General features: G+C 40.8%; 1 protein-coding gene across 1 annotated transcript; it reads right to left on the bottom strand.

The window, feature by feature from the left end:
• Positions 1 to 5,733: 5,733 nt before the first annotated feature.
• Positions 5,734 to 12,038, bottom strand: LOC145341717 (putative G-protein coupled receptor 139). The gene is made up of 2 exons (XM_080186583.1): positions 11,942 to 12,038; positions 5,734 to 6,629 (listed from the first exon to the last, which is right to left on the bottom strand). Exons 1-2 carry the CDS (start codon positions 12,036 to 12,038, stop codon positions 5,734 to 5,736), a joined length of 993 nt encoding a protein of 330 aa, XP_080042709.1.
• Between the last annotated feature and the right edge of the window lie 4,249 nt (positions 12,039 to 16,287).

Genomic DNA, 16,287 nt, shown 5'->3' with positions numbered 1-16,287 from the left:
TAACTTTGCGTGACTGGCAAGTACGCAAGCAGACTTTGGCCTTTATCTGTGTGCTGGTCTCGGTAATCCTCTGTGTGGTCTGGTCCTTTGGTCTGGTCTGGCACTCTGGATCTGGTCTTCCTTCCTTCTTGGGTGTGGTGGCTCTCCTCATGCTGGTTATTACTGGCGATGGTCACCGTTGTTGTAGTTCGTTTGTGAGATCAGACAGAGAGAGAGATTCTTGGTTGCACAGCACAATTATACCCCATTGGGTTTCATGCCCCTGTTGGCTATTGTCAATCAATCAGGACTTGATCACCCTGATCAATAAAGCCCAATCGAGTGCTGCCACACCAATGTCTGGGGTGTCCCCAACGGCCATGACTGTAGGTGCTGGGGGCACATAGGACACACACTTCCCTCCCAAATAAGGGATTATGGCACCCTACCTCTGGTAAACAACCCAGTTTGACTGGAAAGTCCCTTTTGTCCTGGAGATATATTCTGTGTATTCAATCTTCTGAGTTGCAGCCTGTTTATCTCTGTCTTTCAGGTGGCAGCCTGCTGTTTTAATTCTCGCCCAATTGTCCCAGAGTGCTTTGCAAATCACCATTTTAGGTGGCCTATTTGGCCACAGTATGACAACTAAATCATCAGGTAGAATATTTAAAAATGCCTGACTAACTGACTAATCTATCTGTGCTAACTTCAGAGATCTACATACAATCACTTGGTTTCTCTATACCTTTTAGGGTCTCACAGTTTAATGTGTATTCCCTTGCCTTATTTGTCCTCCTCAAACACTTCGCTGGATTAAATTCCATTTGCCACTTTTCTACCCACCAGACAAATTCATTGATAATTTCTTGAAGTCTTCTTCCCTATTTACCAACCAGATTACCAATTTTCATATCATTCATATCATATCATATCTTATGTCCCATATAAAAAACAAATAACAAAGAAAATGACAGCACAGGAACAGGCCCTTGGGCTCTTCAAGCCTGCACCAACCATGCTGCCAGACTTAACTAAAACCCCCTAATCTTCTGGGGACCACAACCCTCTGTTCCCATCCTATTCATGTATTTGTCAAGCTGCCCCTTAAAAGTCACTCTTGTATCCACTTCCACTACCTTCCCTGGCAACAAGTTCCAGGCGCCCACTACTCTCTGTGTAAAAAATCTGCCTCGTACATCTCCTTTAAACCTTGAAAGTGGGAATGTATGTGGAGGACAGGGGGTAGAGTGAGAGTGTGTGTGAGGGGCTGGGTATAGAATGAGTATTTGAGGGGCTGGTGGTAAAGCAGGAATGTGTGTGAGGGTGGAGGGGTAAAGCGAGACTGCGTGTGAGGGATGCAAGGAGGTAGAGCGAGAGAGTTGTGTAAGGGGCTTGCGGTCGAGTGAGCAGGTATGAGAGAGACGTAGAGGGTAGAGTGAGAGTGTGTGTAAGGGATGTGGTAAATTGAGTGTGTGTGTGAGTGATGGGAGGTAGTGTGAGTGTGTGAGGGATGGGGGATAAAGTGAGAGTGTGTGTGATGGGTGGGGGTAAACAGAATCTATGTGAGGGAATTGGTGGAGAAAGAAACTGTGTGATGCGCAGAGGGGAGAGCAAGATTGTGTTAGCAGTGGGGCTAGAGAGAGAGATTGAAAGTGAGGGCAGCAGGAGTGTGTGTGTGAGGGGTTGGAGGAGAGCATGCATGTGTGTGAGAGTTCGGGGAGAGTGATAATGCATGTGAATGGTGTAAGGAAGAGACTATGTGCCGGGGTGAGGGGACTAGAGTCTGTGTACTAGGATAGGTGGTAGCTACCCTTTTGATTCCTGGGTGGGGGAAGTCAGTAAATGAACCTGAGATCAAGGCCACATGAACTTAAATCTGCTTCTGATTTCAAATACGCATCCAATTGCTTTAAAGCTATAAGTCTCTCATTTTCTGAAAGGATGGTCGAGGCAAAGTTCCAGATTCCGATCAACCTCTGGGTGAGAAAAGTCTCTTCAAATCCCTCCTAAACTTGAATTCTTTTTCAGCTGATTGAGGACTCCTCGACCCAATACAACAGGATCTTTTGATCCATCATATTTTCATACATCTCAATTAAATTTCCTCTCAGCCTTCTCTGTTCCAAGTGAAAAACAACCCCAGCCTCTCCAACCTTTTTTTATATCTATGGTTCTCCAGTCGAAGTAACATTCTCATAAGTCTCTGCTGTGCCCTCTTTAATACAATTATATCTTTCCTATAATGTAATGACCAGTAACACATGCAGTGCTCTGGCTGTGACCTAAAATGAGTTCCTGAAAAACTCTTCCCAGCTGTTATTTTACCAGCCTTGGCTAATAAAGGCCAGTGTTCTGCTTGCCTTCTTGACCAATTCTGGAAGGTTGTTGAGGGTCATTGTTATGGGACTCAAGTCTCATATAGGTCAAACCAAAGAATAAAGAAAGAATATAAAATCAGTACAGCACAGTAACAGGCCCTTCAGCCCTCCAAGCCTGTGCCAATCATGATGCCCACCTAAACTAAAACCGTATGCACGTACAGAGTCTGTATCCTTCCATTCCCATGCTGTTCATTTATTCATTTAGATGCCCCTTAAATGCCACTATCATACCTGGTCCCATCACTTCCCCATGCAGCGTGTTCCAGACATTCAGCACCCTTTGTGTAAAAAAACTTACCTCGCACATCTCCTCTAAATCTTAAACCTATGTCCCGTAGTATTTGACTTCTCTATCCGAGGAAAGAGCATCTGACTATCCACTCTATCCATGCCACTCATAATCTTGTAAACCTCTATCAAGTCGCCCCTCAACCCCCGTTGTTCCAGTGGGATCAAACCAAGTTTATCCAATCTCTCCTCAGAGCTAATATTTTTCAGACCAGGCAACATCCTGGTAAATCTTTTCTATACCTTCTCCAAAGCATCCACATCCTTCTGGTAATATGGTGACCAGAATTGTATACAATATTCTAAATGAGGCCTAACTCAGGTTCTGTACGGCTGCAGCATGACCTGCCAATTTTTATACTCAATGCCCCGACCAATGAACACAAGCCTGCCATATGCCTTCTTGACTACCTTATCCACCTGCATTGCCACTTTCAGTGATCAGTGGACATGTACACCCAGATCTCTCTGCCTGACAATACTCCTAAGGGTTCTACTATTTACTGTATAATTCCTCCAAGCATTGGACCTTCCAATTTGTTTGCATTAAATTCTATCTGCTATTTCTCTGTCCAGACCTCCAACTGGTCTATATCTTGCTGTATCCTCTGACAAATCTCTTCATTATCCGCAAATCCACCAATTTTTGTGACAACTGTGAAATTACCAATGAGATCAGCGACATAGAAAAACAGAAACATAGAAGATAGGAGCAGGAGGAAGCCATTTGACCCTCTGAGTCTGCTCCATCATTCATTATGATCATGGATGATCATCCAACTCAGTAGCCTAATCCTGCTTTTTCCCCATAACCTTGTATCCCATTTACCCCAGGTTTTTTATTTAGCTGCCTCTTGAATACATTCAATGTTTTTTTCATCAACTACTTCCTGTGGTAATGAATTCCACAGGCTCACCACTCTTCGGGTGAAGAAGTATCTCCTCACGTCTGTCCTAAATGGTCTACCCTGAATCCTCAGACTGTGACTCCAGGTTCTGAATTCCCCTAGCATCGAGAATATCTCCCTTCATCTACCGTCTCTAGTCCTATTAGACCATTTTCCTCCAAATCATTTATACATACTACAAATAACAAAAGTCCCAGAACTGATCCCTGTGTAACACCGCTAGTCACAGCCTTCCATTCAGAAAAGCACCCCTCCACAGCCACCCTCTGTCTTCTATTCCCAGCCACCTGATGAAGGGACTGGCTGTCCCGAAAGCTTGCGGCTTTTGCTACAAATAAACCTGTTTGGACTTTAAGCTGGTGTTGTGGGATTTCTTTCTGTTCTATGCCCAAGCCAGTTCCGTAACCATCTTGTCAGCTCTGTTCTCATCCTGTGTGACTTCAGCTTTTGTACAGTCTAGCATGAAGTACCTTGTCAAAGGCTTTACTGAAGTCCGTGTATAGAACACGGACTGCCTTTCCCTCATCTATCATCTTTGTCATTTAAGACAAAAACTATTTAAAAACAATAGTTTTTTCCCCAAAAGGCCATTAGCGGCACAGGCTTTCATAACTATCCAGTATTTCTTGGTCGCCAATATTGATGCAAACATATTTAATTCCAGGTTTAATGTGATGGATTGTATTTAAATTCCCCAGCTTCCAGCCTGATATTTGAAATCATGTGCAGAACTGAATGCCCCCCTCGAGAAGGGTTTAGGAGAGGAACAGTTGATGGTACAGGAGAAGGTGGGCTGGTTACTCTACGCCTTCCTGTCTCCTCTTGAATCTAGCTTTGGGTAGGAAAGTTGAAGAGCATTCCTCCCATGCAGCGGTCAGTTGATATCTTAAATAAGCTTAAGAGCCAGTTAATCAAATCATTGCCCCTGATGTTGGGAATGCACCACATGGAAACACCACCCAGCAAACCCTTTTGGGTTTTTTGGGGACCAGTGTTGGGGAAATTTTCAGTTTTCAGGCACTTTGCTCAATCCAGGGATGAAGCTTTGGCAAGAGGTCCTGTTGAAAATCATCCATGCCCATGCTTCTAAAACCCCTCTTCCTCCGCAGTACCGACCCTCTTACTGTGTCCCCTAACCTGCCCTCATTTATAGTGATGATCCTCAAAGTAGTATAGCAGAACTATCATACTTTAATTGGCTGGAAGGTCTTAGGAGAAGAATTTCCACCCTTAGACATACAAATCCATGGGAAGCTTGATGAGTCCAGATCAGTGACTGATAGTAAAGAATGGCACCTCCCAGAGACAAACCACAGGGCTTCCCATTCATCTACAACAAGTGAGTGGGTCTCATAGGAACATGGGACTTCAGAGCCGCCAACTTCCACTTTTTCTCCTGTTGCATACATTAAACTCCATTCCATGTCTTCAGATTGTAAGTCCAGGATTGTTACATTGGATGCTACTAAGAGAGATCATATCCATAACTAGGCCATTCGTGGCTGGAATTCTCACACACTTCGCTACCAACAAGAACAAACAAGTTGGCACTCAGCCAAATCTCCATTCACTGCAGTTGGATAGGAGAATTCCAACTTTGGATGAGTTCGGAAAATTCCAGCCAGCATTATGGAAAAATGTAGCGATGATTGTGTTCTTTATCTAATTAATATTGGACCTGCCCTGCATGTGTTTAATGGCACAGTACAGAGGCTGTGGTCAGTAACTGCTATTGTGATATATGCTGGGGCAATGGAGAAGATTTGTTTCTTTAGTATCACGATTCCTCTATGCAATTAGAAGTGCATAGAAGAAGACTCTGGATTGTTTTTCCTCCATCTGACAAGTTCTGTCCCTTTCAGAAAGTGTGTAATGGAACTATGTAGCGTACTATATATGGAACTGTTGATGTGGTGGTGGGATGGTTGTTTACTCTGCAAGCATGATCATGTCTACAATTGGTTCTGTGACATTTTTGCCAAATTCACTGTTTCAATTAACTATGAAATGTTTTATTTGTCACTTTCACTTTGTTAATACTTATTACAATTTGCTGTCAATTATTTCTAATTGTGTTTCACAATTAGAAATAATTGACTGTGTTTCACAGTGTATAATTGTGTTTCAATGTCCCTGTAGAATGCAAATAGCTCTGGATGCTGAAAACCCCTAAATTCTTAGTGAATTAACTGAACAATTGCTTTATAGGGATACCTCACTACCTGCTTCAGCTGCTCCCTGAACTTAGTTCGGGTCACAACATAAATAAGAGTGTTTGTGCAGCAACTCAGTAGCTGGAGCATGAATCCAATTTCGATCAAAAACCAAGGAAGGTAGACATGTTGATAGCTCAGCCACCGCATTCTGCTCCATATAGAATATACCATATATATTGCCCATAACAGGATGAAATTTCCTGACAAAGCAAAGAGTAAAACCATGGATTTCTTCCGGCTCTCCATTTCAGGATCATTGTGTTGGACCTCACTATTGTGAAGCCGAAGTCTCTTTCGGGCTCTGCTGGCCACTAAAATGTGTCTGATAGTTAAAGCATTGAGCAACACAATCAGAATAAATGGAAGCCCTGGAGTTATAATATAATGAAGGAATTCAATTGCCCCCCACAGCTGTGAATTGACAGCTCCATTTAAATAACAAAACCAGGGTGCATTACTGATCCAATATTCACCAGTGAACATAAAGTACCAAAAAATGTTCTTCAAAAAGAATAGCAGAGTTATTGTTCCCAGAATCACCAGTGCTGATTTTGCAGTGCAATACTTTGTTTTCAGTTTCTGACAGCAAATGGTCATAAATCGATCAAAGGTAAAACTAGCAGTGAACCAGACAGAACAGTCTGTGACTGTATACATCAGGACAGCATGAATATTACATATAGGAATAGATTTCATGAAAATAAACTGTCTTGGATAAGTAATTGGAATCCGCCTCAGTGAAAGATCAGTGATAATGACCAAAAGATCCATTGCTGCCATGGCGACCAGGTAGTGAATGACACATTTGGACAGACCACACTTTCCACGAGATAGGATCACAATAGTCACTAAGTTAACTGTAAGGAAGAAACAAGTGCAGAGACATCAAACATCATAGACAACAAAAATGGATATTTAATAGATTTCAGCTGTAAACTCATATAGTTTTGCAATATCCAAACATTTGATTTGATGATTGTAACAATGAAAGTGTTTTATGTTTGGACACAGAGTTAATGCAATGATCAGTGTAAGGAAAAAAAAATGATTTAACAATTTCTAAGAATTCAGTTATACTCAAATCACAATGTTAAAAAAAAGTAATATCTCTGAATTAACTTGTGAAATTTGTTTAAATTTCTCCCATTTCTACATGTGATAGATAATTATAGATTCTCCATGATTTTAATTATAATTTCAACATTCCCTGTCAGTATGAGCACAGTGTTTTATCTTCTTGTTCAATTACTATATCTTGCACCAGTAAATATTGCATCTGTAAATAAATCCATTGGTAAGCTCACATCAAAGTAATTCTGTCCCTGCAATCATTGTAACTACTACCACATTTCATTACCTCCTCACAACAGGCACACAGAGACTGGTTCCATTGTAAACATTATGCATATATGAAGAATCACAGAATTAAAACAAATTAAAATTTATTTATTCGTCACAAGTAGGCTTACATTCACGCTGCAATGAAGTTAATGTGAAAATCCTGTAGTCACCATAACCCGGTGCCTGTTCAGGTACACTAAAGGAGAATTTACCATGGCCAATTCACCTAACCGGCATGTCTCTGGAGTGTGGGAGGAAACCAGAGCACCCAGAGGAAATCCACACTGACATAGGGAGAATGTGCAAACTCCACATAGCTGGGATTTGAACCTGGGTCCTTGGTGCTGTGAGGCAGCAGTGCTAACCACTGTGCCACCATGAATTATTACCATATAGAAGGAGACCATTTGGCTCATTTCATTTGTGTTGGCTTTCCATGGGAACAATTTACCAAAATGTTGCTTCCTCAACTTCTCAATTTAGCTCTGTACATTCTTCCTTACAAGTAACAATGCAGTTCCCTCTTCATTGCCTCCAGCAGACTCCCAAGCAGTGCATTTCAGATCCCTAATCATGCTATGTGAAAAAGAATGTTTCTAATTCAAACTGCAATTACTTTTTCCAATGTAGAACTGCCCTCACGGATGGTATTAAGTTTCTAGAGTGTTATTGGAGCTTCATTCATGCAGGGAAAGGGAAAGTATTCCATGATGTGCCTGACTTGTGGACAATACTACCAAGTTTCTCATTATTTGCAAATTTTGAAAGTTCGCATTATACATTAAGATCGAGGTCATTAAGCCCAGACTTCTGGGGAATTCCATTGCAAACTATCCTCCAGTCTGAAAAACATTCATTAACCAATCTTCTCCTGTTTGTGGTCATTCTGCCACTTTCATATTCATGATGTCCTTATTCCTTGTAATTCCATGAGCTATAATTTTGCTCACTAATGTACCCTTCATGCTCTCTATCAAATGTATTTTGAAGGTTCATTTACACCACTTGTCAACAACAGTACCCTCATCAAACCTTTTCTTTATCTCACAAAAAATCTCCAGGAACTTAGTTAAGCACAATTTGACCTCAAAATATCCATGCAGGCTTTTCTTAATTTCGCTGCATGTGTGCAGATGACAACTATCTTTGTTCAAAATTATCTTTTCTAGACACTTCCCCATAACCTCAGTTCAACTGAATGACCACACTTGCTGAGTTTAACTTTATACCCATTTTTGAAGAAGGTTTGAACATTTCCATTCTCCAGTCTTCATGAACCATCCTTGAATCTATGGAAGACTGGAGCATTGTGGTCAGTTTCCACTCTCACTTCTCTCATCACCCTTTGATGCATCTAACCTGCTCCTGGTGCCTTATAATCTTTAAGCACAGATACCTGACCAATACCACGTTCTTTTCAAGGTAAATCCTTCAAATGTTTGAATTACCTTCACTTTCATTATGACTTGGCCTGGGTCTCTTACTTTGGAAAGATAGATAATAAGTACTTAGTTACTACCTCAGCTATTTCTCCATCTTCCATACATAAATCCTCATTTAGGTCCAGAATGTTTCACTGTGGGATGTATCATTATAGCGACATCCTACAAAGGTCCTGAATTTGCTGCTCCTTACACAAAAACATTAAATAGCAGCATTAGCCTGGGAACACATATTCACTCAATCATAACTTCGCTGACTCAAATTCATGCTTGTCATATGAAGGTTGACTCTCGCCCAGAAACATTCTATACACACTGGTCGTCAGGGATTTCCGGGAAATTCTGATAACTCACATAAACCCCCTGCTAATACTGACGCATTCCCAGTGATATTTGTAAATACAGACGGTCTCCTTTGTAAATGTTGACAAATTTCCAGGTACCTCTTGTGAATAAGTACATTGCCAGTGCCACTCCGTGAACACCTCAACACGAAAATGATGACCATAAACACAGGCACAGTTATAGAGAATCCAGTGTATGCCACAATTTGCGACGTGCCGCATCAAACATCAATAGGATCCAAAGTATTGTCTATTAATTTTGAAATTCCATCAGAATTTCCCTTGTGGTTTTTTACACTGCACACATAAGCACAAACGTACACAATTATTGCCTTATTCACTATTTAAGTTAATCTCGACACAATGCGAAAGCTTTAGTTGAATATAAAGGCATAAATAAGAACTTCAAATGCATGCCACAAGCAACAGTTACAACAGACAAAGCAATTATATGAGGGCAAATGACAAGAACATAACTCAATGCACATGGCTCTAAAATTAACGGCTATTAAAAATATTTACCAGTGGCGCCAAACGCGCTGAGGAGTGAAGGATACATTTGTGGATCAGAACATTAAACAGATTAAGAATTAAATATTGAGAGGTTTACTGGACCTCCTAGCAAACAACATCTGCCAGAGTAAATGGGAAAAAAGTAAGATGACGTGAAATATTAATATATTTATTAGCTGAATATAACTTCTTAACAGGAAGGACAGACCAAGGAGCAGATAGTACACAGAGGAATCGGATTACATTTAAATATGGTTCAGATCATTCCTAACTCGATGCAGAGAGTTATGAATATCTAATGGAAATAAAGGAGGGCATCAAATTGAAAGAAAATGCGTACAAAGTGGCAAAGACCTAGAGGATTGGAAAATTTTAAAGGCCAGCAGAAAGCCACGAAAAAAAACTATGAAGAAAAGTAAGGTGGATTATGAGAGTAAACCAGCTGAGAATATAAAAACAGATAGCAAAAGTTTCTACAAATATATAAACTGAAAAAGAGTGGCTAAAGTAAACATTGGTCCTTTAGAGAATGAGAAGGAGAATGTAATAATTGGAAATGAGAAAATCACTGAGGCATTGAACAGGTATTTTGTGTCGGTCTTTACAGTGGAAGACGCAAATAACATGCCAAGAATTGATGACAGGAGGGCTATGGCAGGTGAGAACCTAGAAGCTATCATTATCATGAAAGAAGTCATGTTGGGCAAGTTAATGGGGGCTAAAGGTGGACAAGTCTCCTGGTCCTGATTAAATGCATGCCAGGGTACTAAAAGAATTGGCAGGAGAAATGGCAAATGCACTAGTCGTAATTTACCAAAATTCGCTGGACGCTGGGGTGGTTCCCACAGATTGGACAACACCAAATGTGACACCATGGTTTAAAAAAGGAGACAGACAAAAGGCAGGTACCTATAGACCGGTTAGCTTAACTTCTGAAGTAGGGAAAATGCTTGAATCTATTGTCAAGGAAGAAATAGCAAGACATCTGGACATAAATTGAGCCATAGGTAAGATGCAGCATGGGTTCATGAAGGGAATGTTATATTTGACTAATTTGATGGCATTCTTTGAGAATATTACATGGGCAGTGGACAATGGGGAACCTGTGGATGTGGTGCATCTGGATTTTCAAAAGGCATTTGACAAGGTGCTGCACCAAAGACTGCTACATAAGATAAAGGTGCACGGTGTTACGGTAATGTATTAGCATGGATAGAGGATTGGTTAAACTAACAGAAAGCAGAGAGTGGGGTTAAATGGGTGTTTTTCTGGTTGGTGACCAGTGACTAGTGGTGTGCTTGAGGGATCAGTTTTGGGACCACAATTGTTTACAACTTACATAGATGATTTTGGAGTTGAGGACTAAGTGTAGTGTGTCAAAATTTGCAAATGACACTAAGATGGGTGGCAGAGTAAAGTGTGCAGACGAAAGTCCGCAAAGGGATATATATATATAGTCTTAAGTGAGTGAGTGAGTGCCTGGCAGATGGACTATAATGTTAGTAAATGTGATGTTATCCATTTTGGTATGAATAACAGCAAAATGGACTATTAGTTAAATGGTAAAAAATTGCAACACGCTGCTGTGCAGAGGGACCTGGGTGTCCTTGTGCAGGAATATCAAGGAGTTGGTTTGCAAGTGCAGCAGGTAATTAAGAAGGCAAATGGAATTTTGTCCTTCATTGCTATAGGGATGGAATTTAAAAAGAGTGAGATTATGTTGCAGCTGGATAAGGTGCTGGTGAGGCCACAGTACACCTGGTGTACTGTATACAGTTTGGTCTCCTTACTTGAGAAAGGATATACTGCCACTGGAGAGGGTGCAGAGGAGATTCACCAGATTGATTCTGGAGTGGAGAGGGTTGGCTTATGAGGAGAGACTGAGTAGACAGGGGCTATACTCAATGGAATTCAGAAAAATGAGGGGAGATCTTATAGAAACATATAAAATTATGAAGGAAATAGATAAGATAGAAGCAAGGAAGTTGTTTTCACTGCTGGGTGAAACTAGAACTAGGGCGCATAGCCCCAAAATAAAGAGAAGCAGATTTAGGATTGAGTTGAGGAGGAATGTCTTCACAAAAAGACTTGTGAATCTATGGAATTCCCTGCCCAGCAAAGCAGTTGAGGCTACCTCATTGAATGTTTTTAAGGCAAGGATAGATAAATTTTTGAACAGTACAGGAATTAAAGGTCATGGTGAGCAGGTGGGTAAATGGAGCTGAGTCCACAAAAAGGTCAGCCATGATCTTATTGAATGGTGGAGCAGGCTCGAGGGTCAGATGGCTTACTCCTGTTCCTAGTTCTTATGTTCTTATGTCCTTCTGTTCTAATGTTCTTCTGTTTTTATCTAATCAGGTATATGACTAAGCAGGGAAGAGAACATAAATAGCAGTTAAACAGAGGTGACATACTGATGGTTGTATATTTAAACTTGCAACTGGAAATACCTAGAGAAGGGAGGGGAAGTACGAAAAGTAATAATGTGTGATATAGAGACAGAATGAATAACATCCACTTACCACTTACCAGAAACACCAACAACAGCAAGAAGTGGATAATAAATGGTCTGGATACTTAACAGTCCATGTGTTATCAAATCGACTATGGAATTACACCGATCCATTATTGTAACGTTCCAATCTGATGATTAATGATTCTGATCAATCCTTCCCCTTCCTTTTCGCAAACTCTATTAATGTAGGATATAAGGCTCCCGCTGACACTGTGGGATTACATGTTGAAATGAATGCCTTATTTATAGCAAAGCGTAAACAACTAGTTTTATAATTCAGGTCCATGTGGAATGTCATTAATTACAGTCAATGAACAAATATGTTATCAAGTCATTAAGGCACTGAAAGAGGCATGGCAGTTCTCTATGCGATATTTAAATTACTCACAAGCCACCGCTCTATGTCCTGAAAACCTGTAATCTTATTCCACACATGTGCCGATAACATTCCCTTTTGGAAAACTTCATAGTCTCATCTTCCAATGTCCAAACCCCTATCTTCAACAACTTTGTCAACAAATTGGCTTAGTCCAATTTGATGTACCTTTTACACATCTGTGTTAGCCCTCCTTTAGTATGTCAAACCTTCCAAAATGCCATCTCCGCACTTTCCATGATATCCTCGTTCCAAGTCAACACTGTCTTTCTTAATCAGTTATGTCATTCCTTCTCCCTTTTTCATCTCTTATATTTCTGCTGAAGTACATGCACAAATTGCAAAGTCAGGAGATACGTATCCAGTGTACACTTCCATAGCTAAAATTCAATCAGTCACTTGCCTGTCCATCATGTCATCTTGCAAGTAATTAATGACATCCTAACACACTCAGAATTGTTATGGTGCAGAAGGAAGCCATTTGGCCCATTGTTTCTGACTGGCTCACCAAACGAGTAGAGTCATAGAGTCATACAGGTTTACAGCATGGAAACAGGCCATTCAGCCCAATTTGTCCTTGCTGGCCTTTTTTTAGAAAAATCCCTAAGCTAATCCCAATTGCCTGCATTTGGCCCTCTATACCCATCACACCCATGTAACTATCTAAATGCTTTTAAAAGACAAAATTGTACCCGCCTCTACTACTACCTCTGGCAGCTAATTCCAGACACTCACCACACTCTGTGTGAAAAAATTGGACTCTGGACACATTTGTATCTCTCCCCTCTCACCTTAAACCCTCTAGTTTTAGACTCCCCTACCTTTGAGAAAAGATATTGACTATCTAGCTGATCTATGCCCCTCATGATTTTATAAACCTCTATAAGATCACCCCTCAGCCTTCTACGCTCCGGAGAAAAAAGTCCCAGTCTATCCAGCCTCTTTTTTTAACTCAAACCATCAAGTCCTGGTAGCATCCCAGTAAACTTTTTCTGCACTCTTTCTAGTTTAATAATACCCTTTCTATAATAGGGTAACCAGAATTGCACACAGTATTCCAAGTGTGGCCTTACCAATGTCTTGTACAACTTCATCAAGAAATTCCAACTCCTGTATTCAGTGTTCTGACCGATGAAACTAAGGGTGCCAAATGCCTTCTTCACCACTCTGTCCACCTGTGACTCTGCTTTCAAGGAGCTATGAACATATACCCCTAGATCTCTTTGTTCTGTAACTTTCCCCAATGCCCTACCATTAACTGAATAAGTCCTGCCCTGGTTCAATCTACCAAAATGCATCACCTTGCATTTGTCTAAATTAAACTCCATCTGCCACTTGTCAGCCCACTGGCCCAATTGATCAAAATAACTTTCATCACTGTCCACTATGCCACCAATCTTACTGTTATCTGCAAATTCACTAACCATGCCTCCTATATTCTCATCCAAATCATTAATATAAATGATAAATAACAGTGGATCCAGCACTGATCCCTGAGGCACACCACTGGTCACAGGCCTCCAGTTTGAAAAACAACTCTGTACAACCATCCTCTGGCTTCTATCAAGAAACCAATTTTTTATCCTCACCCTGGATCCTGTGTGATTTAACTTATGCAACAACCTGTCAAAGGCTTGCTAAGGTCCATGTAGATAACATCAGCTGCACTGCTCTCATCTACCTTCTTGGTTATCCCTTCAAAAAACTCAATCAAATTTGTGAGACGTGATTTTTCACTCACAAAGCCATGCTGACTGTCTCTAATTAGTCCTTGCATCTCTAAATGCCTGTAGATCCTGTCTCGCAAAATATCTGTCAACAATTTACCCACCATAGATGTGAGGCTCACTGGCCTGTAGTTCCCAGGTTTTTCCCTGCAGCCCTTTTTAAATAAAGGCACAACATTTGCCACTCTCCAATCTTCAGGCACCTCTCCCGTGACTATCAATGATTCAAATATCTCGATGTGGATATGCCGGCATTGGACTGGGGTAAACACAGTAAAAACCTGACAAAGAGGGTAACCTCGAAAGCTAGTGGATTTACTATCAAATAAATCGGTTGGACTTAAACCTGGTGTTGTCAGACTTTTTACTGTGTCTACTCAAATATCTCAGCTAGGGGACCCGCAATTTCCTCCCTAGCCTCCCACAATGTCCTGGGATACACTTCATCAGGTCCCCTTGATTTATCTACTTTGATGCACTTCAAGACTTCCAGCACCTCCTTCTCTGTAACATGTACACTCCTCAAGACATCACTATTTATTTCCTAGCACCCATGCTTTTCTCAATAATAAATACTGATGAGAAATATTCATTTAGGATCTCACTCATCTCTTGTCGATCTGTACACAGATGACCTTGTTGATCCTTAAGAGGCCCTACTCTCTCCCTTGTTACTCTTTTGCCCTTTATGTATTTGTAGAGGCTCTTTGGATTCTCCTTTGCCTTATCTGCCAAACAATCTCATGTCCCCTTTTTGCCCTCCTGAATTCTCTCTTAACTCTACTCCTCCATCCCCTATACTCTTCAAGGGAATAACTTGATTTCAGCTGCCTATGCATGTCACGTGCCTCTTTCTTCTTCTTGACCAGGGCTTCAATATCCCGAGTCATCCAGGGTTCCCTACTTCTGCCAGCATTGCTCTTCACTCTAAGAGGAATGTGTTTACCCTGAACCCTGGTTGACACACTTTGAAAGTCTGCCACTGATTAGACATCCCTTTGCCTTCCCACAGACTCCCCCAATTAACTTTTGAAAGTTCCTGCCTGATTCCATCAAAATTGGCCTAGCCCCAATTTAGAATTTCACCTTTTGGGCCAGATCTATCGTAGACTTTTATGATTTATTGCAACTTCCTAGCCTATTCTATACGATTTACTTTCTTTGAATTGGTCTATGGACATGAGGTTAGAGGACTGAGATTAATCCAAGAAAATTTGTTAAGTAAGAAATCAGAGACTACAGTTTTGGGCTTTATGTCAAATTGTGGAGAAAGACTGAATAGGGTTTGAGAGATTGAAAGGAAACATTTAAAGATAGCACAGCAGGAAATGAAAACAATGGCTGATAGGAAAGCACAGCCTAGTAGTTTTGTAAAGGAGAGAAGATCTGAATGCTTTTAATTGTATTGGGTGAATCAGTAAAAGCTAGATATAGTGGATCATATCAAATGGAAAATAAATTAAGTGAAATAAATTATCTGGTGTACACAACAGATACATGTAAATTTCACACAGTATGTCATACTAATATGCTAAAGAGGTATTGGGATAGAAGGGATAAAAACAGTTATAAGAGCTTAGTAGTCATGAAGCATAGATAAGAGGCAGTGCTAAATCCTGACAGTGACTTTCTTCTAATTCATTTGGGTGACAAGGAAGTAATAGAAAATGGAAACAACTGATATCTTCCAAATGAGAGCCATAGCAAATTGGAAAAGTTGCTGCAGTCTTATAAGTGTATTTGTGGAAATAAATCAGGTAGAACGGAGTTAGCGATGCACAATGTAGTTTGGGTGGAACTGTTCTCATAAAGCTGTTCCGTTATAGATTAAATCCAGCAAAGGTATCACAAACACAGAAGGAAACTGAATGAAACTATGAAGCTGGGCTAGCGCTTAATATAAAAAAGGATAGCAAGAGTTTTTATAAATATATAAAAAGGAAGAGGCTGGCTAGGGTGAATGTTGGTCCTTTAGAGGATGAGAAAGGGGACCTAGTGGTAGGGGATGGGGATATGGCTAAGGTATTGAATAACTTTTTTGTTTCTGTCTTCACGGAGGAGGACGTGAATAATTTGCCGGGTGTTAGCGATGGAAAGGTGGTAGGATTGGAGGGTCTTAATGACATTACTGTTACTAGAGAGGCGGTGCTCGACAGACTGGAGGGGCTGATTGTGGACAAGTCCCCAGGACCGGATGGAATGCATCCGAGGGTTCTGAAAGAAATGGCGGAGGTGATAGTGGATGCCTTGGTGGTTA

This window comes from Carcharhinus amblyrhynchos, chromosome 4 (assembly GCF_965287045.1).
Source record: "Carcharhinus amblyrhynchos chromosome 4, sCarAmb.v2.hapA, whole genome shotgun sequence".
NCBI lineage: Eukaryota > Metazoa > Chordata > Chondrichthyes > Carcharhiniformes > Carcharhinidae > Carcharhinus > Carcharhinus amblyrhynchos.
Note: the sequence above shows the minus strand (reverse complement) of the source record. Positions and strands in the feature narration are given on the sequence as shown.

Excerpts from the sequence above, each read along its gene's own strand:
- LOC145341717 (XM_080186583.1), bottom strand. The coding sequence starts at position 12,038 with ATGGATCGGTGTAATTCCATAGTCGATTTGATAACACATGGACTGTTA. Across the intron at positions 6,630-11,941 it reads TGCTGTTGTTGGTGTTTCTG|TTAACTTAGTGACTATTGTG; the intron begins GTAAGTGGTAAG and ends TCTTCCTTACAG.